Source organism: Suricata suricatta, chromosome 9 (genome assembly GCF_006229205.1).
Source record: "Suricata suricatta isolate VVHF042 chromosome 9, meerkat_22Aug2017_6uvM2_HiC, whole genome shotgun sequence".
NCBI lineage: Eukaryota > Metazoa > Chordata > Mammalia > Carnivora > Herpestidae > Suricata > Suricata suricatta.
The window spans coordinates 134,244,078-134,266,376 of record NC_043708.1 but is presented as its reverse complement, the minus strand read 5'-3'; the positions used below and the strand labels follow the sequence as shown (position 1 = coordinate 134,266,376).

Sequence of the window (22,299 nt, the reverse complement as noted above, 5' to 3'; positions counted from 1 at the left end):
TCTCTCCTGTCTGAACTCCTCAGGGCAATTTGATAAGCCTCTCCATTCCTGTTCCAGAAGAAACCCAAGTGAGGCCACACAGGATTGCAGTCTGTCTATCAGTGTGCCAGAGAGAAGGCTTAGACTTGGTTCCTGTTAGTGGATTGTCTACCTTGGCTGGGGCTGGGGAGCAGCAGAGGCAGGGAATGGGAGATCCTCAGAGGCTCCCTGGGATCCTCCGAGCCGCTCTGGGCACGCTAGGGCAACGATCAGCGTGATGCTAAGAAACGGAAGGGAAATGACGTTTTAGAGCACAACATGGTGCTAGATACCTTACAGAAATGACAGGATCTTCATTACAACTCTATTTGGTGGGTACAGTTAGGATCCCCAATTTGCAGATGAGGAAACGGAGGCTCGGAAAGCTAACTAACTTACCGAAGGTCATACAGGTGGTAAATGACAACTCTGGATTCAAACCCAGGTTTCTCTGACCCTAAAGGTCATCTACTTTCCTAGGGAGTTTGTCTGGAGATGTCCTAGCTCTAGATGCTAAAGCAGTGGTTGAAGCCCTCCCTCTGTCTCTTACCAACAGTGAATAGGTGACAGAACTGACCAGTGGGAACCTGATCAAAGACAGGAGCGGGGTGCTGATGGCTCCTGGGAAGATGTAGGCAGGAGAGGAAAACAAATCCAGGAACCGGAGAGCTATCTCCAGAAACACTCAGTGGGTTGAACAGGTTGTCATGGGGGCAATGGATGAGACTTGTTCTGGTGGCCAAGCATCGCTTCTGTGCACATTATTTATTGTTTTTTAATTTCTAATTTTTTTAATGTTTACTTATTATTGAGACAGAGAGAGACAGCAGGAACAGGAGAGGGAGACGCAGAATCCAAAGCAGGCTCCAAGCTGTCAGCACAGAGCCTGACGCGGGGCTCCAACTCACGAACCGTGAGATCATGACCTGAGCTGGAGTCAGACGCTTAGCTGACTGAGCCACCCAGGGGGCCCCTGTGTACATCATTTGATGTAACCTTCGTAACCCTTCCGTCTCCCTTTTACAGGGGACAACCAAGATTCAGGTTAAATTACATAGTTTGCAAGTGGGAGACAGAATTTTAACCCAGGTCCAACTTTTGCCACAGGAGACTGCCTCTCGGCGCTGATAGGAAGTCACAGCTCAGACTTAACACCTGTCCCCTGGCTATTTCTGGCTGTGTGATGGTGGACAAGTCACTTATTCTCCCTGGAGTCTGTTTTCTCCTGTGCAAAATGGGGGAGAATACCAGCTCTGGCTTTGAGATAATGGATTTGAAATTAATGCATCACAAAGCACAGAACACTGCACCCAGTATTTTGATTATGTAACTAGTCCTCACCCCTGCTGAGCATGAATGCACGGAAGAAGGGGCCATCCACCAGGCAGGGAAGTTTCTGAGATCCCCCTCCTTGGGCAGGAGAAAGAGGGCCACACACAGGAGGAGGGATGGCCTTTTCCTGCAGTGGTCTTCTAACTGCAGAATGGAAGCCAAGGCTAGTGTTTCACTGGCTGGACCAACTCATCTTTAGAACTAGGGTTTGAGGTATTTTTGTGTGTATTCCTTTTCAAAGGAGAATTTCCCCAAGTGTAACCCAAGGATCATTTTCTTCAGAGCCCTCTGGGAGGCTGCTTTAAAATAGATTCCTGGGGCGCCTGGGTGGCTCAGTCGATTAAGTGTCTGGCTTCAGCTCAGGTCATGATCTCATGGTTCGTGGGTTCGAGCCCCGCGTCAGGCTCCGTGCTGACAGCTAGCTCAGAGCCTGGAGCCTGCTTCAGATTCTGTGTCTCCCTCTCTCTCTGACCCCCTCCCCTGCTCATGCTGTCTCTCTCTGTCTCTCAAAAATAAATAAAAAAACCCCAAAACCAAAAAACATTGGAAAAAAAACTAGATTCCTGAGATGCTTGGGTGGCTTAGTCGGTTGAGCGTCTGCCTTCAGCTCAGGTCATGATCTCACAGTTTGTGGGTTCGAGCCCCACACCGGGCTCTGTGCTGACAACTAGCTCAGAGCCTGGAGGCTGCTTCAAATTCTGTACCTCCCTCTCTCTCTGACCCTCTCCTGCTCACTCTCTCTCTCTCTCTCTCTCTCTCTCTCTCTCAAAAATAAATAATAAAACATTTAAAAAATGCTAAAAAAATAAAATAAAAATAAAATAAAATAAAATGCAGATTCCTGGGCCCGCCCCAGTTCAGACCCCCTGAGTCAGAATCCCAGGTGCAGGGTTCAGGCACCTGGGTTTCTAACAGATTTCTAAGGTGATTCTAAATGCATTTGAAAGTTTGAGATCCATTCTTCTGAGATACTAAGAGAAGGAACCTTCTCTCCCTAACAGGGCAGACTTGACTCTTGCTGTCGTAGGGAGGAGGCTGCCTGGAGAGGCCAGGACAGAAGCGGAGCCCTTCTTTTTCTGAGGATTCTGAGTCTTCCAGAAGCAACATGTCAGAGGGGGTGAGTACCCTGTGCCTTGGGTCTCCCCTCCATCTACCTTCCTCCCCCTCTCCCCCTCTCCCGTCCCTCCCTGTTTCTCTGCTGTTTGCTCTGCTCAGGGTAATGGGCATTGACCCACACATCTCTGTGGTCCGGGACCCCACCCAAAGGGAGGAGGCTTTTCTAGTGATTTTGGACAGAAGTACGGGTTTAGGGTCTGAGCAGGCCCACTTACCCGGCTTGCTCAGGCTGATGGGGGGGTCTCTCCCTGGGTGTTCCTGGCTTCTTTCTGCCCAGGTGGGCACATTCCGTGTGGTCCCTGAAGAGGAGCAGGAGCTGCGTTCCCAGCTGGAGCGGCTTACCACCAAGGACCATGGGCCTGTCTTTGGCCCGTGCAGCCAGCTCCCCCGTCACACCTTACAGAAGGTGAGGTGGCCCCGGGGCGGGGGGGGGGGGGGGGGCTGACAAGGGGGCCATGTTGACGGCATCCAGGAAGGATGGCCCGGGAAGGGTCCAGCCCTAGCTCTCCAGGTTACTTTAGACCTACTGGAGTGGCCTGCTCATCATTCTGGAGGTTAGAGCCATGGCGGTACCTGGGCTGACCAGACATCCGGCCAGCCTACTCCAAGATGACAGCGCCAACAGAGTTCCCTGATATCAATGGCAGCACCTACGGCGTCTGGACCAGGGATCCTCCTAGACTCAGATATGGGGAACACTGGCTAGCAAGTGGTGTTGGGGACCAGAAAGCCAACTGCTGCCCTCATTGGCTAGGCAGGAGGCCGGAGTTCTAGAATCAGACCTACTTTCAACTTGCTGTGTGACCTTGAGCAAATCGCTTTCCCTCTCTGTATCTTACTTATTTATGAGAGAAAGTTGTCAGACCAGGGCAGAGCGGATCAGACCCTGCTCTGTGGAGAGTGCCACAGCTGTCTTGGGGCTGAGCTGCCCCTGGGCCCCTCAAGGGAAAGGTACTCTGAGCTCCCCCAGATGTGAGTCCCCCTCCTTTGGGTTGCCCTCTCTCATGCTAAGGAGAGAGCTGCCTAGCCCCAGCCAGGGGGAGGAACTCTCCAGGCGCACCACGGAGGAGGAAGGTGGGGTTCCGTGGGGGAGGGTGGGGAAGGGTGGGGAAAAGTGGGGGAGGGGAGTGGAGGAGGAGGGGAGGGGGCAGGCTGCCATCTGCCGGTATCTTTGCTTTTGAAAAGATCAGAATTAAGCCTAGGAGCTGCCAGCCGGGGTGGGAGTCTCGGCTCCACCCCTTCCTGCCTAGATGACCTTCACCTCTAGGGACCTCAGCCGGCTCCTCTGGGGCGGAGAATACCCACTTTATGGTGTTGCGTGTCATGTGAGGGTTCCAAGAAGCATGCGCTGTTGTCATTAGAAACTTTGACACCTTTGGCGATCTCCTGCCAACAAACCCAGGAGGAGCAGTTTGGCTTTCCTGCCAATGGAATTGGCAGTGCGAGGGGCTGCCAGGCCAGAGGCTGATCTTGGGGGGGCCCAGCGGCAGCTTCCCCACCTGCGCACCGATCTGGGACCTGCCTACCCCCTCTTCCCCCCACCCCCTGTTCCAGGCCAAGGACGAGCTGAATGAGCGGGAGGAGACCCGGGAGGAGGCGGTTCGCGAGCTGCAGGAGCTGGTGCAGGCGGAGGCGGCGTCGGGGCAGGAGCTGGCCCGGGCGGTGGCCGAGAGGGTGCAGGGAAGGGACAGCGCCTTCCTGATGCGCTTCATCCGCGCGCGGAAGTTCGACGTAGGGCGCGCTTATGAGCTGCTCCGAGGTGAGGCCCGCGCTGGGCTGGGGACAGGCCCGCAGTGGGGAGGTGGGGAGGTGGGGAGGGCCCTGAGGACTCCATCCCCTCCGCTCCCCCTCCCTTCCCCTGCCCTGTGAGAGTCACTCTCCCTGAGCCTCCTTATCCTCATCCGTGAAATGGATGTGAACTAAATAGCCTCCAGGATCCCCCCCGGAGAGCTGGCTCCTCTCTCCAGTTCTGGGGCTCACTTTGTAGAACTGAGTCACCCCGATCGAGTGCCCAGGCAGGCACGCGTTCCCCTCACCCCTACCCCAGCCTGGGCGTGGGCTCTGGAGTGCCGCAGGATAGGCGGCTGGGTGCCTGATTGCAAACCGCAGGCAGAGTGGAACTGGAGACAGCACCAGGCCTGGGAAGGAGCCCTGAGGCGGCCCAGGCCCTGCTGGCTGGCTGAAGACTAGTGTCCCGAGGAAATCAAATCCCCGGTGCTGGTGGGGAGAAGGGGTGTCCCGGCAGGTCCGCCAGCAGGCTAAGGATTCTCCTCAAATGTTAATTCACTCTCAAAATGTGCCAATCACCCTTATTTTTATTTATTTATTAAATTAAAACATTTTAAACATTGATTTATTTTTAGAGAGGGACAGAGTGGGGGAGGGGGCAGAGAGAGAGGGAGACACAGAATCGGAAGCAGGCTCCAGGTTCTGAAGCGGCAGCACAGAGCCGGATGGGGGGCTCGAACCCACGAACTGTGAGATCATGACCTGAGCCGAAGTCGGATGCTAAACCAACTGAGCCCCCCAGGCGCCCCTGTCAACCAAAGGATGCGGCAGAGAACGAAGCAGATAAGACCTGACTGCTTTCGTGGACTTTATGCTCTATCGGTGGAAACCACAAACCAGAGAAATGAAATAAAATGAAAGAGACTGTTAGTAAGAAGGGATAAAGTGGAAAAATAGAGGAGGTGCATATAAAGAACTGAGGGGTTAAAGTTGTAGGTAAAGTGGCCAGGAAGGCTCCAGGGTCTAGGGGACTTGGAAGAACAATCTAGAGGGAAAGGAGATAACCCGGGGGAGGAGCCATAGGGCAGAAGGAAGAGCCAGATTGGGGGCAGGAGTGGGGGTACCGGATGGGGAACAGTGAGGGGGGCAGTGGCATTCCCTGGGCAAATGCTGCACCGTGCACCTCCCCCGGCCTAGCCCCCTCCCGAGTTTGGTGGTAGAGACCAACCACGGAGAGGCGGGGACTTGGTCAGGGTGGGTGAGGGTGGGGTTTGTGTGTGTCACGGGGTGGACAGAAGTGCTTCTGGAATCAGGAAAAACCTTTTGCGTTTTGCTTGGGGTTGGAGTTTTCTCTTGGGGTCTTTTCCCCACCCCTTCTCAGCTACCCCTGTGCACACCTGGAAAACTCGTCCCTCTGTCCCAAGTGGTATTCATACTTAGAATCTCGCTTGGTTACTGCAGTGATTTGGTGAGATCGGCCAATGTTATCCTCCCATTTTTTGAAGCGGGGACAAGGGGCTCAGAGAGGTTGAGGGTCCTGCTGGGTCACACACAGCACGCGTGGAGGAGCGGGGCAGGAGTCCAGGCCCCTGGGGTCTGGCTGTGTGCCCGAGGGCCTGTCCCCTGAGGGGCCCCTCTGCTCTACCTCCGCCAGGCTACGTGAACTTCCGGCTGCAGTACCCCGAGCTCTTCGACAGCCTGTCGCTGGAGGCTGTGCGCTGCACTATCGAGGCCGGCTACCCCGGGGTCCTCTCCAGCCGGGACAGGCACGGCCGCGTGGTCATGCTCTTCAACATCGAGAACTGGGACAGCGAAGAAATCACCTTCGATGAGGTCAGTGCCCCCCTCCCGTCCCCCTGGGCTGGGTTCCCCTCCCTCAGACCTGGCCTCTGCTGGATCCTCATTCCTGGCTCCCCAGGGGGCTAGAGTCTGTGTGTGTGTGTGTTGGGGGTGGGGTGGATGGGGGCCTGGGCAGGGGAGAATTCCTGGGGTGTGCCATAGCGTGGAACACCCAGCAGCCTCCCAGGTGGGGCCCACTGGCCCACAGGCGGCTGCCCCCTGGCATTCGAGCCAAGTGGCTGCCAATCTCAGAAGGCTGAGGGCGACCCAGAGAACAGGGATTCATGGACTGTGGGCTGGGAGAGGTTCTGGAAAGCCTAGATTCCAACCTATTAAGCACACTGAGCTCTCTGCATGTATTTATTTATTTCACCATATGACTTGGAGAATATCCTTTTTATTTCTTTTTTCAAATCATGTTATTTATTTTTTTTAATCATGGTAAGTATACTCTTTAATTGTCATCCCCTATTTCACCCACCCCCTCTCACGTCCCAAAATAATATATTTGGGTCTATTTCTGGACTTGTATTCTGTGTCTACTCATGCTCCAATACCATACTGTATGTATGTGTGTGTTTAAGGTTTTATTTTTGAGTAATCTCTACACCCAGCACAGAGCTCGATCTCACGACTGTAGGATCGAGACCTGAACTGAAATCAAGAGTTGGAGGCCCAACCGACTGAGCTACCCAGGAGCCCCTAATTAAGTTTGTCTTTTTTTTTTTTATTATAGTTTTTTTTTTAATTTATTTTAGAGAGGTAGTGTGAGCAGGGGAGGGTCAGAGAGAGAGGGAGACACAGAATCTGAAGACAGGCTCCAGGCTTTGAGCTGTCAGCACAGAGCCCGATGTGGGGCTCGAACCCACGAACCGTGAGATCATGACCTGAGCCGAAGCCGGACGCTTAACCGACTGAGCCACCCAGGCTCCCAAATTGTTTGTCTTAAGCATTGCTATAAATGGGGCTTTTTCTGCCATTATATCTTTTGACTGGTTATTGATTGTATATATGAAAATTATTGTTTTAGTATATTAATTATATTTTCTGAATTCTTTTTGTTACTTTTGTTAGTTTTAGAATTGATTCTCTCGGGTTTTCCAAGAATGCTGTCATATTATTGTAAATAGAGAAGATAGTTTTTCTTTCCCTTTTCTACTTGTGCCCCTGATTTTTTAAAAACTTTGTTGCATTGGCTAACCTCCAACAGAGAGTTAAATGGTGGTAGAGATCGTGAACATCCTTATCTTGTTCCGGATCTTATCAGGAATACCTATATTGTTTTACACTGATTAAGATACTGGCTGTGTGTGTGTGTGTGTGTGTGTGTGTGTGTGTAAAAGACTTTAAAATAGTTCTTTTTTTCCCTTTTTTTGGTGCAAAAAGGTGATTTTATGAAAACATGGGGACAGGACCTAGGGCAGAAAGAGCTGCCAAAACTATTTCTTTTTGGGATACCCAGCTGGCTTGTCAGTAGAGTATGTGACTCTTGATCTCAGGGTTGTGAGTTTGAGCCCCATGTTGGCTGTAGGGATTACTTAAAAATAAAATCTTAGGGGTGCCTGGGTGGCTCAGTCGGTTAAGCATTAGACTTTGGCTCAGGTCATGATCTCATGGCTCATGGGTTCGAGCCTGCATCGGGCTCTGTGCTGACAGATTCTGTGTCTGCTTCAGATTCTGTGTCTCCCTATCTCTCTGACCTTCCCCTGCTCACACTGTCTCTCTCTCTCTCAAAAATAAATAAAACATTAAAACTTTTTTTGAAAAATTAAAAAAAAAATCTTAAAGGGGGTGCCTGGGCGACTCAGTCGGTTAGGCATCTGACTTTGGCTCCGGTCATGATCTCACGATTTGTGAGTTTGAGGTCCCGTTTGTTTCTCTGTCCACCTCTCTCCTTTCCCTTCCCCCACTCAAGAGAATTCTCTCTCAAAAATAAGTAACAAAACATTTAAAATAAAATGAAATAAAATCTTTACAAAAGACTATTTAGAGAATACTTTTTTCTTACTACATAAATTATATTTACATATTAGAAAATGCAAAAAAATCAGAAATTAAAATCATCCATGATTTTACTACTCAGAGATTTCTACCACTGACATCCTTCTAATCCACTTTTTCTAGAAACACACATTTCTTTTTATATAAAAATGGGATCATACGCTACAAGAATACATTATGAATGAATATTTTGCTCTATAATTTTATATATAATATATATACTATTAACTGCTCCAGAATATTTCATGGTAAGAATGTACCATAACTTCACCGGTCCTTTATTGTTGGACATTTAGGTTGTTTCCAGCATTTCTCCCATTCTAAGCTTACAAGGATACACCCCCTAGCACCCAACCATGGAGGTGACAGTCAAGGTTATTTTCTTGGGACACATCCGCAGAGGTGGGATGTCTCCCAGTTTAATGCCTGTGACAAATTCCCTCCAGTAAAGGGATGTACCAGTTTGCTCTCCCCCTCAGGACCATAAGCCCTAATGATCTTTGCGTGTTCACTCTGGGTCCAAGATCTTGCAGGCATATTGTTTCATTCTGGAGAAGCTCCTAGAGAATGAGGAGACTCAGATTAATGGCTTCTGCATCATTGAGAACTTCAAGGGCTTCACCATGCAGCAGGCGGCCGGACTTCGGGCTTCCGATCTCAGGAAGATGGTGGACATGCTCCAGGTGAGGGCTCAGAACTTGGTCCCGAGGGAGCCTCTCGTAGGTCTGGAGATTCCTGGGTTAATGGTGCCGCCAAGGACCTAAGGAGGGGACCACCTAGCGCCACAATGAGCGACAGCAACCACAAGCACTTGCATGGTGACCCACAGTGAGCCACATAGGCAGGTTAATTCCCTAACTCCGTGGGAGCAGTTCCTCCCCTCTTCCCTGTTTCATTTTACAAACCTCGAAATGGAGGCTCAGAGGTTTGAGGGACGTGTCACGGTCATAGAACCCTAAAGTGGCAGGGGTCAGGCTTGACCCTGCAATTTCTGACCTGGAATCCTGTTCTCTGTCCACATAATGTCACACTGCCTCTCTTCGGATGTGACTTTGTCCCGAGAAAGGGATGATGGCTAATGTCCCCGACAACTCAGTCCTTTGTATACCGACGTGTCAGAAGTCCTTTCTCAGAGCTAACCCTAAATCTGCTTTATGCTTTATGTGTATCCGGAAAAGGAGGGGTGGGAGACGGGAGTCTTGGGGGGCGCTGAAGGATAGTGAGACATCACTGTAGTGTCCCTGGGGTTTACAACAGTTTCCAGACCACTCAGCAGGCTAGTGGGTGTGAAAAAACTCGGGTCACCTAAAACCCAGCAAGGCTACCATTTCATGAAAAGACACTTTTTTAATGTTTCTTTTTGAGAGAGTGAGAGAAAGAGACAGAGTGCAGGCAGGGGAGGGACAGAGAGAGGCTGTCAGCACAGAGCCCAACAGGGGGCTTGAACTGTAAGATCAGGACTTGAGCCAAAGTTGGACGCTTAACTACTGAGCCACCCAGGCGCCCCTCATTTCTTTATTCCATCTAATAATGGCAGGGTTTCGTGCCTCAGCAGGGAGAGGGCTGGGCTGCCCGGCCCCCGGGGCTTCCACCCTGCACTTTGGAGCCTCGGTGAAGCCAAGGTTCCCCGGTTACTGGCCCAGGGATGGAACCTTTGGTGGGCTGTCCTTTGGGGCAAAGCGCACGGGAAGGCAGGTCTGTCCTGCAGCCAATGGGCGGAGGCAGAGGCGGTGCATGGGAGCCTCGGAGGGCACCGCGGCCACGGAGTGGGGCTCTCTCTGCACTGCAGGACTCCTTCCCAGCCCGGTTCAAAGCCGTGCACTTCATCCACCAGCCGTGGTACTTCACCACCACCTACAACATGGTCAAGCCCTTCTTGAAGAGCAAGCTGCTGCAGAGGGTGAGTGCTCACGGGGAGCACGGGGGGGGGGGGGCTGCTCAGTGAGTGGTGGTGCTGGGGGAAGCAGGAAGGAGTGTGTGGGACAGGGGGGAAGAGCATGGGAGGAGGGGGGAGGAGGAGGAGGAGGAGGAGGAGGAGGGAGGAGGAGGAGGAGGAGGAGGAGGTGGTAGAGGGGACCCCCCGCCCCGCCCCGGCCAGGAGCCCTCTGCAGACTCTGTTTCATGGTCCTGAGCCAAGTGACAGCACAAGGTGGAGGACACCTCCTCCAGGCATGCTGTGCCTTTCTCCTCCTGTCTCTTTCCTTCCCTCCGTCCCTCAGCCCTAGGCAGCCCCCTCCCACCTCAGCTCTCTCTCCCCTGCCTCCCTGCAGGTCTTTGTCCACGGAGATGACCTCTCTGGCTTCTTCCAGGAGATTGATGAGGACATCCTGCCCGCCGACTTTGGGGGCACGCTGCCCAAGTATGACGGCAAGGCTCTCGCTGAGCAGCTCTTTGGCCCCCGGGCCCCAGCAGAGAACACGGCCTTCTGAGGACTTCCGCCTCGGGCCGTCCCACTGTAGTTAGTGTCCCTGGGCTCTCCTCCGCCGTCCCCGACCCAGGAGGTTGGGAGAAGGGCTGCCCGAGGTGGTGCCCTGAGCCTCTCTGTGTTGCAGGAGTTCAGCTGTCACCCTCCTCCCAAGCTGGGGGGCGACAGAGCAGGGGGATCCCTTGAACAGGAAGAATTGGGGGCACTTACTTTCCCACCACCTCGGAAGCTTAGGACAGTGACTTGCACGGGGTCGACTTTCAAAGACTCTCTAATTAAGCTTCTCAGTGATTTTCTTTCTAGCAGTTTTGCCTCTTGGGGTCTGTGAAAACAGGCAAAGAGGCTAACTTATAGGTCTCTCCAGTGCCTAAATGAATGAATGAATGAACGAATAAATAAATAAATGAAAGGATAAAAGAGTGGGGGATATCAAATGTTCTGGCACACACAGCAGTTTTGGCGGCTGGTAGGCAGGTGAGAGGTTTTCCATATGTGATTCTGGGGTGAATTCGAAGTGGCTGCATTTTGTGGTGGCCTGGTCTCCTCAGTGGGGGCCGTGTGACGTGTGCGGTCATGGTCCGGAGCTTGGACTCCCTTCCATGGTGACGGTTATGTTCCCATCTGCCTCTCCATCAAAAACTCTTGTCCTCTAGATTCCTTGCCTGGACTGGTAGTTTGTTTTTTTTTCTTTAATTAAAAAAATGTTTATTTACTTTTGAGAGAGGCAGAGGGAGAGAGAGAGAGAGAAAGAATCCCAAGCAGGCTCTGCGCTGTCAGCACAGAGCCCAAGGTGGGGCTCGAACTCACGAACGGTGAGATGCTGACCTGAGCTGCAATCAGAGGCTTCACCGACTGAGCCACCCAGGCGCCCCGAGCGTGTTCACTTCTGCCAGGGAGACTCCCCACTGGAGGCCCTTGTTTGCTGAGTGCATCCCTCCGTTTTGGAGAAGGGCTGGCTGCTGGGCGCGGGGCTGCAGGCACCCATACTTGCCCCGACACCCTCCAGTGACTTTCCTTGTTCCTACAGTCAGATGCTCTTCCCCGGGTGGTGGGGGAGGCTTGGCTGGCCCGGCTGCCTCTTTCTGAGCGACCCCAGTGATCATCCCGGGTTTTTCCACTCTTGGGATGGGAGGAACGAAGCACCCTTGGTATTGCACCCACTTTTTTGGGGAAGGATCTTCAGCTATTTACTGGGCTGCAGGTTTAACACACAATACCCTCTGCTTTCACTCTAGAAAAGCAATTTTTTTCTTTTTCTTTTTTCTTTTGCTTAAACTTTAAAAAAATAATTAAAAAAAATATTTTGAGAGATGGACTGGGAGTGAACGGAGGAGGGTCAGAGAGAGAGGGAGACACAGGATCCGAAGCAGGCTCCAGGCTTTGAGCTGTGTGCACAGAGCCCCACCCTGGGCTCAAACTCAAACCATGACCTGAACGGAAGTTGGACGCTTAACCGATTGAGCCAGTCTGGCGCCCCTGAAGACATTTTTTAAACATTCAAGATATACTTTGAATTCTTTTGTAAAAGAGTTGTATCTCAAATCTGAGGGAAACAAAGGCTGATTCCTCTTGGACGACTCCTGTCTTTCCCTGGGGCCCCCAGTTGCTAGAAGGCCCAGTAAATGCAGCCCAGGCCCACCCTCTAATTTACAAATGAGATCAGGGTGGGGAGAAAACCTGCAGGCAGATGCTGGCCAGGAGGCTCCTGGGGCGGCCTCGGCTCTCACCAAGATCCGAATGGGTCTCTGGGGGTCAGCAGGGCTAGCGTCTTCACCCCGGCCTGGGGTCTGACAAGGAACGCTGTGTGGTTGGGACCCTGCGGGTCAGCTCCCACGGCGGGCTGGCAGCGCCCCCTGCTGGTCGTGCCCTGGTACTGCCCCTCCAGGCACGGAGACCAGCCCCGCCGGAGACCTTGTCCGGGAAGGTGGTGCCACTTTAGGGAGAACGTGTCTGAAGCCCATGAAGGTTAATGTTAGAATCAGCCGGGCTCAGCCTGGCAAAACCCCAGCTGCCTTCACGCTGGTTTCTTATATGTGCCCACCACCGCCACAGGTATGAGAGGGACAGAGAGACAATACAATACTCTTTTGAAAACCGCCAAGTATGGAACGGGGGCGGGGGGGGGGCATAGAAGAAGTAATTTGGACAAAGTGAGGGCTGTGAAGTCCTGCCGAAGCGTTTCTGCCATCGTCACGCGGGCCTTTCGGGAATATTGTCAGCAGGTGGGGGCAGTTTGTTCGGGTGCGGTGGAGGCCTCGGTAGGGAGATGGGCCGCCAGCTTCAGAGCCTTGAACGAGCCTGGCCACACTGCTCCGTCTCTGGTTTACCGAGGGGGGTGCCGGGTGGTCTGCAAAGCTTCCGGGAAGAGGGATGCCCGGGTCTGAAGCCAGCCAGGAAAAGGGCTGAAGAGTCACCTGAGGGCTAAATCAGGCCACCTTTCATCCCACTTCCGGTGGTGGGCGTGGCTCTGGTGTCGAGGGGCCTCTGGGTCTGGAAACCCACAGGATCTTAGAATCCCGTGCAGAATCTTAGGCCTCCCTCACCTCAGATCTGCTAAATTAGAACCTTCGTTTTAAGGAGATCCCTGCAGGCTGGAGTTCCCTGGGGAGCTTTAAAACGTGGGAGGCCTGGGCCCCATCCCCAGAGACTCTGATGTTCTTGGTCTGGGGCGGGGCCTGGGCATGAAGGTCGCCCCAGCTTCCCAGGTGCCTCAGATGCGCACTGCTCCAAGGCCTGTGTGTTGACAGATGGAGGAAATGAGGATACGGAGGTCCTGCTTGGCAAGTTTTAATATCTAAGGATTTTTACGCACACGTTGCACTTGGCTCTTTTTTCCTGCCCAGAGAGGACAGAGAAGCAGGGCTGTGGAAAGCCCCATGGGAAGGCAGCGGCTGATGCGGGCCATCTGTCCCAGGATCCCCGGGGGTGTGCCCAGGGACTGCCCTGCCTTCGGGCAGGAAGTGGGGAGGGGGTACCTTGATTTCTGAAGGTGGTCGTCCTAAGGAAGGAAGAGATGTGGATCAGGGTTTAATGATGCGCGCGTGTGTGGTGGTCAGCACCACTGAGCCCAGGAATGTGGAAACCATTTCCACGCCCAGCTCAGCCGCCTTCCCGGTGGGCGGGGCAGTTCAGACATCCCAGCGGGAGCTGTGCATTCTTTTCTTCAGGTTTCTAGACTGTCCCAGGAGGTGACTTCATGGTGAGGACCAAGGGGACAAAGCCAAACCACTGCCCCAAAATAACACTAGCACTTTGCAATATCCAACTGATCCTCTCAATATCCAGAGAAGGGCATTCTTCTTTTAAGTATCTTAGAGGCAAAGCCGCCCAGCTCTCACCGTCCCCCACAAAACCCTGAGGTTAAATCTTGCTCAGGATCAGAGCCGGGAAGTGGCTAGGACAGGACCTTAACCAGCAACTCTGGCTCCGAATCCATTTGGCCCCATCACTGCTCATGCTTTGCATAGAGGTTTGATTTCTGATGAGGGATGGGGGTGGGGATGGGGGAGGTGTGGGCAGGAGGGGGAATAGGAACAAAGAAATTAGAACTTCATTCATCCCAGGTCTGTTTCACCAACATCATAAGTAACCTTAGGAGGAAACCATACTGTCTTCAGTAGAGATGCTGGGTATTTATAAAAACTTTTTAAAAAATGTTTATTTATTTTTGAGAGAGATAGAGCCGGAATGCAAGGTAGGGGAGGGGCAGAGAAAGAGGGAGACAGAATCTGAAGTAGACGCCAGATTCTGAGCTGTCAGCACAGAGCCTGATGATGGGCTTGAACTCAAACTGTGAGATCATGACCTGAGGCAAAGTTGGATGCTTAACCCACTGAGCTACCCAGGCACCCCTCTGGGGATTTCTACATGGGGTAGAGAGCATGAATCAAAAGGAAGTTTTGGGCTCGGAGAACCACAAGGTGAGGGGGAAATCTAACTCCCTTTGGGGAGAGAGTCATCAGTTCAAGGCCAAACTGCCTGTAATGTGTTCCCAACCACGCAGATACAGATAACCTCTAAGGGAGATACCCAAGAGAGCAATGAGGAGGAAGGCTGGATACATACTGAGAACCACCCAGTGGGTGCTTGGTCCTTGCCATGGGAAAGTACTCCCTAACGGGGCTAGAGCAGAGGAACCTGTTCATGAAAAGTATACTAGAACACGGCACCACTGGGATGGCGAGGGATTGTCAATGGGCGTCCCTGAGCACAGGTCTATAGTTAGGGTGGCCTCAGGAGAGCTCAGCCAGGTGCCGACCATGTTGGGAAGCTCCTCGAACCAACCAGCCTGACACCCTGGGCTGGAAATCTCTTCCATCTGGTGCGTTTCATAGGTCCTATTCTTTGCGAGGTGGTTTCCTTGGACCACAGCGATCTGGCTATTTTGTGGGGGAAGGAGGTGGAGGAAGCTTGTTTACTGGGGAGGGATGCCCTCTGAGATCTGGCATTGGGCACTCTCAGGTCATGTTAATGCACAGCCTCCAAAACGGACACTCCCTGCCCCACCTAGTCCGTCAAAGGTGATGCGTGGCCATGGAGAGAGGCAAGCTGGGAGAGCGTGGACTGGCACTGCTCCCCTGGCGGGGGCCAGTCCATGACCCTGGAAGCCCTTGAGCTTGGATTCAGACCGATACAAAGGAGAAGAGACCACCCCCACCCATCAACTCACCCAACACCATCTTAATTTAGGTGATGTGTGTGCATGCAATCTTATCTTTTCTTCCTTCCTTCCTTCCTTCCTTCCTTCCTTCCTTCCTTCCTTCCTTTCCTTTCCTTTCCTTCCTTTCCTTTCCTTTCCTTTCCTTTCCTTTCTCTTCTTCCTTCCTTCCTTCTATTCCCTCTCTCTCTCTCTCTCTCTCTCCCCCTCTCTCCCTCCCTTCCTTCCTTCCATAGTTTACTTACTTGGGGGGTGGGAACGGGCAGAGAGAGAGAGAGAGAGAGAGAGAGAGACAGAGTCCCAAGCAGGCTCCACACTGTCAGCACAGAGCCCAATGCAGGGCTCGGTCTCATGAACCCTGAGATCATGACCTGAGCTACCAGAGTCAGATGCTTAACCGACTGAGCCCCCCAGGTGCCCCTCACCCAGTCTTTTGAAGGAACTCTCTCAGAAAAACATACAAATCATGCGTGGCAACCACCATGACACCCCCCTTACCTTGTGTCTACAAGGATCCCTCTAGAGAGCCAGTGATTACAGTGTTGGTTTCTCAGGCCTAGGCCTTCTTGCCTAGAAAGGCTGGGGTTGGTCATTTCTTTGGTGTTTGTTTGCAGGGCTGGGTGAAAAGCACTTGTGATGAGAACTTGGCATTTTGCGCATTTCCTTCAAGATCACATTTGATGAAGGCACCGGAAAAATCCATTCATTCACTCATCCATTTGAAATTATTTACTTATTCGGAGAGAGAAAGAGAGAGTGCACGGCCGTGCGAGAGCATAAGCAGGGGAGGGGCAGGGAGAGGGAGAGGGAGCATCCCAAGGAGGCTCCATGTTGTCAGGGCAGAGCCCGACTCGGGGCTCAATTACACGAATCGTGAGATCATGACCTGAGCCGAAACCGAGAGTCGGATGCTTAACCGACGGAGCCACCCAGGTGCCCCAGGTGCCCCAGGAAGAACGCTTTTAGACAGAAAAAAGACACACAGCTGTGCTACATTTTTAGCCTTTTATTTTTTTAAGTAAAGAAATTCCATTGAATCAAAGATAACAAAATTACAGTTTTTGTTTGTAATGATCTTCGTTTACCACCACACAGAATCAAAATAGAGCCCAAAGGAATATGAGAACATAAAATAATCAAGGACACCATTGTTTAGTATAATTTCTTAATAAAGGTAAATATCCTCATATTTAGAAAAAATTGCATTGCTAGTTGCAAATCTTAAACACCTCTGTGCTGGAAGATCCTGTATTTCCCACCCCCCTCCCAAAATCCAGCAGCACGGAGGCGGTCAGAACACAAACTCAAAAACACATGATTTTCAGGGCAGCACTTTATGTTTCAGAAAATCAAACGAAACGAAATAAGAACGAAACAGACACAAATCAGGAATGTGAAAGTGATGCTTCTCAAAAATCAGTCCGGAAGCAGATCTGCCAACAGAAGAACACGGTTGACCGAGTCCAACCGGAAAAAGGAGAGATGGCCCCGGCCCCCCTCCCCCCGCCCCTGGTGTTGCTAAGGCAGCGGCAGTGGCCGAAGTCAGAAGCTCAGGTACAGTGGAGGTCTTCCTGAGGCAGTGGGGGGAGACCCAGATCGCCTGGAACTGGCGTGGAGAGGTGACAGGATTCTACACGGACTTGTGCTTTAGGAAAACTGAAGAGGCCAAAACAAAAGCCAGACAAAACCAAAGTCCTACGCCCGCGAGGGACCAAGTCCCTGGGAACAGTCTGGGAGAGAAGAGGCTGGCGCGGGGACGGGGGGTGGGGGCGGCAAGTAGTCCCCTCAGTGACTGGGCTCCTCAGCGGGAGTGTTCTAGAAGGAGGATGCCCACTGAGATGAAGGGTATTTCTGTGGTACGGGGACAGTCCCCAACTTATGGCAAGAGATTTGTTGGCTAGTGGGGACTGGAAGGGGGAGAAGGTAGGTTATAGCTTTCATTACTAATTGGCCGGAGTCAAGGTAAAAGTCAACCCGCTGGTTAGAAATGGACTCCCGCTTGTTCCTGGACACATGCAGCCGCTTTCCCCACATACGTGCCGGGAAAAGCCGTTCGGGGTGGGCTGGGGAGGGGGGTGACTCTCCCAGAAGGGGCAGTGGTCCACTGCCCGGGAGCTGGGAATGGCCAGGGAGCTGGGCTCTGCAGCCTGTTTCAAGGGGCCACTGGGGAGGACGCCCAGGCCACAGCATCCGGGGGTGACAGAGAGGCTGGCCCAAGGAAGCCGCTTAAGTTTCGGAGAGCGGTCCAGGTCCCACTGCCAGCAGGGGCCGGGGCCCCTCCCCTCAGCCTCCAATGCAATTTGGCAAAAGCAATCCCAATTTATGAAGAAGGGGGTCCTTCCTTCTGCTTAGATAACGGAGGGAGAAGAAACCCTTTTCCTCAATGGCTGGGCCTCTAAACGCCACAGACAGGCCACTTTTCATGGCTTCGCGAAGCATCCAAGCAGTCCCGAGTGGGTCTGAATGACAGAGTGAGGCCGGGAAGGGAGAGAGGCATCAGCGGCCGAGGCTCCGGCCCCGTCGCGAACCACGCGTGCTGTCGGGGGGGGGGGGGGGGGGGTTGGGGGACTGACCTAACAAGGAGCGCGCAGGCCACACGGAGGGATTCTCCGGTTTTGCCGTGGCTTCGCCTCAAACTTCCACGGCAGGAGATTTAAAATCCCAGTGCCGCCCTGTTGTTGGACTAGCGGGGGATACTCGCCCAGGCAAAGTAGGGCCTTCCGGGCACAGAGAGCAATCCCGGGCGATGGCGTGGGGCCGTGGTGAAATACGTCTTAATAACTCTCCGGTCCTGCCTGGAGGACAGAGCCCCGAGTTCTCTGGACTCCACAGGACGTTTTGCGGGTCTTTCCATGAGTGCTACGAATCGATGCCATGGGCAAAGAAAAGCCTCTCACATCTCAGACATCTGCCTGCCTGGCACACAGCAACAAGAACACATGCATTGTTCCCCTGGAGCTGGCGAAAGGGACCCCCAACTCACACAGTGACAAAGAGAGCTCTCATTCAGATGCCAGGCATACAGGCCCGGCTACCCAGAAAGCGCAGCGCTAAGGAAGCCCGCAGTTTCAGAATGCAAGCCTGGGTGGGAAGGGTTTCTACCCTGGGAAACAGGACTATGAATCTCAATGCTCTGCCCAAGTTGCACAGAGGGTCGGGGACATGCGCCAATGGTCAGCACCTGTCCTGGTCACAAGACCACCCTTGGGACAGCAAGGATTATGGAGAGGTCTGTGGAGAGTCTATGGCGAAGCCAATATAAAACACAGGGCTTGGGGCAACATCAAGGTCTTCAGCAGCAAAGGCTTACCGCCGAAGGCCCCCCTGGGTCCGCGACCCCCCATGCTGAGCCTGGACGCAGCCACTGCAGCGGCGGGTCCTCAGGCAGATGGCGCGTACACAGGTGCACGGTCCTAGAGACAGTCTAAGGTGAGGGAGCAGGGCTCAGAGAGGAGAGGCGGCTGCCCGCAATCTAGCGTGAATTAGAGACCATCAGGACAGGAACCTGGGTCTCTTGGACCCTGGTCCCCTACCACCAGGTCAAGAAAGGGAATGCTCCTCTTTACGGCCTATTTCACCAGTTACGGTGTGTCACAGGGTCCCCTGCAAGCGTCAGAGAGGTGCAGACACGGGGACAACAGAACACTTCCTGCTTCCTCTCGCTCTGGGATCACGGGTACAAACTCACGGCAGAGAGCTTTCCCTGAACTACCCCCTTGTCACACGATGTAGCACAGGGACATGACACCGTTTTCCAGATAACCTTAATCTGTCTGGGATCCGTTGCTCCCGGGCTGTCCTCTAACCCTTTAAGAGGCCCAGAGGACAGCGGAAACGCGGGTGCTTCTCCTCCATGGTGTTTCAGGTGTCGTCCCTGCAATAGGACGGCCTAGGTCTATGCTCCTATCTTTATTCTGATTTTCAGATACAGTATTCAAATGCTATTTGGACATTTGGCCTTGTTTGAAGCCACACAGGACCCCCACAGCCAGGAGAGCACCCTCATTATCATCAGCAATGAATGACTTCAGGAAGACAAGCAAAAAGAAAGCTGGAGGAAGGAAAAGGCTGACCTACATATAAAACGCTGCTCTCTTGTCTATTAGGCAGGTTTGCATCTCTGTAAATTCAATGCCTCTGTGCTCTCATTCAGGGGCAAACAAGAATTTTCCTGTAAGACTGCCACGGTCACATTCTCGTTTCCAGGCCCGAGAGCCTGAAGCCGGAACAAAGGGCTTCAGTTGATCTCATGTGAGCCAAAATGGAATGTGACTGCCATTCAGAGTCACACACACAGAGAGGCTTCAGCTGGGGCACGGCCCCCACGGTCCTCTGGGGTAAATTCCGGCCGTGTGGCGACCAAGGCCAGGGCCCAACCTCTGCCTCAACTCCAGGGGGCCCCAGGGACTTCTGGGTCCCCTCCCGGACTGGTGTCTTTTCTCTTCCTGAATGGAGCTGGCACCTGGCCACTGCTTTGTCAGTGCGGGTCAAGAGACGTGACCTAAGGCAAAGGTACGTTTTGCTTCCTGGGATGGTGGTTCAGCCCCACTTAGTTATTGCTTCGTTTACCTAATTCACACAAGGTCTTGCTTGAGAAAAAAAGGAAGTAGTGGGAAACAGGGAATCTTCTAGGTTACAGCTCTGTTATTGGGTGGGGGGGAAGCGACAGAGGGAAGGGGCCAGCTTCCAAATTGAGGGGGTAGACGATAAAGTGCCAATCTGTGCTAAAAGAACACGAACAGGAAATGCACTAGAAAAATAACAGTGGCGGGGGGAGTCACAACGGTGAATCTGGTATGTGTGAGAAATCACAACAACGCAATGTGGAGACCACGGAAACCTCCACCTTTTGAGACAGAGGCTGCTTTTGATGTTATTGATGAGGATGATCCGGTGATTGTCAGAAAACAACTTCAGGTTACAGATGTGACTGTCACAGCCCCTTGGACTGACGCCCATAAAACATCCACCTGCAACCCTGAGGGGCACATTTAGGCCCTCAGGTGGCTCCCTTTGCCCCTGAAACATTCACACTGACCCACTATTTACAATCCTCTCTCTCCGGGAGCAAGGGAGACGAAGCAGGGACAGTAAAACAAAACAAAACAAAACAAAATAAAACAGCATCCAGACAATTTCACTGTCAGTTCCATTTAGTTCCAGATAGCAACTGCCGATTTTTCAAAGTGCAGGGTTTTTAGATATTCAAGTACCACAGGACTAGAGGAAAGGAGTACTTGAAACCTCGAGTAACATTTTCATTTGAAAAGACACACTTTGGAAAGATCTATCCAACAGACCATAAATATAGGCTATTAAATTAAAAATCTGCTTTCAAAACAATACCCCCTTTTGGTTGGAAAGCTCTTTCTCCAAACTCAGATCCAGCTTTTGAATTGTTTGGTATCAAAAGCCAGGACTAGAAAGACTTGGGTTAAAAAAGTAAAATTATAATAGAATGTTTAAAAAAAACCAAAACACCTCTTTATATGAAAATGAGCGACAGAAAAAAAAAAGGCAGATGAAGACATTTATGGGAGACCTCCCCGGAGGGACGCTTTCTCAGGCCTCAGTGAGCTGAGTTTGTCATGCACTTTAGAAGTGGCAATGACCTTGGCAATCCACCTGGTCCAAGTTCCCTGTTTTACAGGTGAAGAAACTCAAGTTCAAGGGACTCTTCCAGGGCCATGTAGCCAGAAAAAGCAGAGTTTGGTGTAGCCCAAACCTTACTCCCCACCAGGCCCCCTCCTGAGCCATCAGGCTGTGATCACACAGGCCTTGACTGATGCTTTGGAGGCCCCTAGGAGCTAAGAGACGTGTCTACCTATATATTTCCATAAAATGAGCTACTGAGATGTTTCTAATTTCAAGGCCCTGCAGAACAGTGTTTCCCAAATTCGTCAGGTCGTGAGGATCACTGGGGGCACCTGTCAAGAATTAAAATCTCCAGACCCCTCCCCAGACCCCCCAGAGCAGCCTCTCCCAGGGGAGGGACCTGGGAGGCTGAATTTTTAACAAGTGCCCCCGGTAACTCTCATCATCGGCAAAAGTGTGGGGAGACTGTCCTAGAAGATTGTGAGGGAGACTCCAGGGGACTTTCTGGGCCGTGTGGGAGGCCGGCCTGCAGTGCGGGAGGCCCGGGCCCTTGGGCTCCCATGCCGACCTGCACGGTCAGCGTTGGCTTAGGTCGGCGAGCGCTTTTGAGGGTCTACGTAAGGACACATACGATCACCGCAAAATAGCACACACCCTTCACTGCTCTCGGGGACAGGCCTTTCGATCGGCAACGCAAAACTGCTCTTCAGACACATTTTTAATAGGGAAACTAGATGGAATTGGCTTAAAAGCAATCCAACGCCGAGACTGGGCAGGAGGGCGAGAATCCTGCCGCCAGTCGCCGAGGAGAACAGTGCGGTGGAGAAAACCAGTAACTAAGCACAAAAATAGCCCGGTGCTCCCAGGGACCGGCCGCCTGCTCCAGCGCGGGTGCGCCTGGTGGGTGGTCCCTGCCGATGGTGTGAGGTCGGATCCGGGTCCCTGAGGGAGACGCGGAGGGGACCTGACACAGCCGGTGACGGACGCGGGTGCCAGGAGCGCGCCGGAGTCCGGGAGGCCTCACTCCAGGTCGGCCTCCACCTGCTCCGTGTCTGAGCACTGTGACTTGTTCCGCTCCCACTGGCAGATGGCATTGGCGTACTCCACCACCAGCTTATCCATCCACGTCAGGGGCTCGGGGAACAGCACGGAACCCTCAAAGAAGCCCAGGTGGCCCCCGTGCAGAGGCAGTACAAACATGACGTTCTCCCGTTTCTCTGTGGGGGGGGGAAGGCAGCTGAGTGAGTCACCGTCCATCCGGAGAGCTCCAGGGCAGGACGCACCCAGGGGAGCTGGCCAGGGTGGGCCCGGGCTTTCCCTACGGGGGAAGGGCACCAGGAGGATATACTTGACTTGTCCTCACTCTGCCTCGTGCACCAGAGTGGGAGGGAGGTGAGGAGGGTGGCCCGGGCCGTGGGGTCTAGCAGGTGCTGGAGCAGCTTGGCTTTGGGGTGGAATGGGCAGCAGCTTAAGAAACACTTTGAAATCAAAAGGGTTCTTGAACTCGGGTGTATGTTAGGATCCCCTGGGGCGACAGAGAGAGGGGAAAGCGTGCGGGCGGGGCGAGCTCCCAGGTGACTGGACTAAA

The 22,299-nt window shown here is 52.9% G+C and overlaps 2 protein-coding genes across 6 annotated transcripts in view; one reads left to right on the top strand and one right to left on the bottom strand.

Moving 5' to 3' along the window:
• The window catches only part of RLBP1 (retinaldehyde binding protein 1), an 11,228-nt gene extending 350 nt beyond the window's left edge, over window positions 1-10,878 (top strand). Inside the window, exons 2-8 of one of the 2 annotated variants that reach the window (XM_029951526.1) lie at window positions 2,352-2,467; window positions 2,744-2,872; window positions 4,021-4,225; window positions 5,849-6,027; window positions 8,559-8,717; window positions 9,824-9,934; window positions 10,305-10,878. In XM_029951526.1, coding sequence (XP_029807386.1) covers window positions 2,456-2,467; window positions 2,744-2,872; window positions 4,021-4,225; window positions 5,849-6,027; window positions 8,559-8,717; window positions 9,824-9,934; window positions 10,305-10,463 — 954 coding nt within the window. In that variant the 5' untranslated portion in view covers window positions 2,352-2,455 and the 3' untranslated portion in view covers window positions 10,464-10,878. The remainder of the gene's footprint in view (window positions 1-2,351; window positions 2,468-2,743; window positions 2,873-4,020; window positions 4,226-5,848; window positions 6,028-8,558; window positions 8,718-9,823; window positions 9,935-10,304) is intronic. The other variant, XM_029951527.1, reaches the window with a different exon arrangement.
• Window positions 10,879-16,107: 5,229 nt separating this feature from the next.
• ABHD2 (abhydrolase domain containing 2) overlaps window positions 16,108-22,299 on the bottom strand; it is a 108,228-nt gene continuing 102,036 nt past the window's right edge. For all 4 annotated transcript variants that reach the window (XM_029952053.1, XM_029952054.1, XM_029952052.1 and 1 more), the window contains one exon: window positions 16,108-21,928. In XM_029952053.1, the coding sequence (XP_029807913.1) occupies window positions 21,732-21,928 (197 nt within the window). In that variant the 3' untranslated portion in view covers window positions 16,108-21,731. The remainder of the gene's footprint in view (window positions 21,929-22,299) is intronic.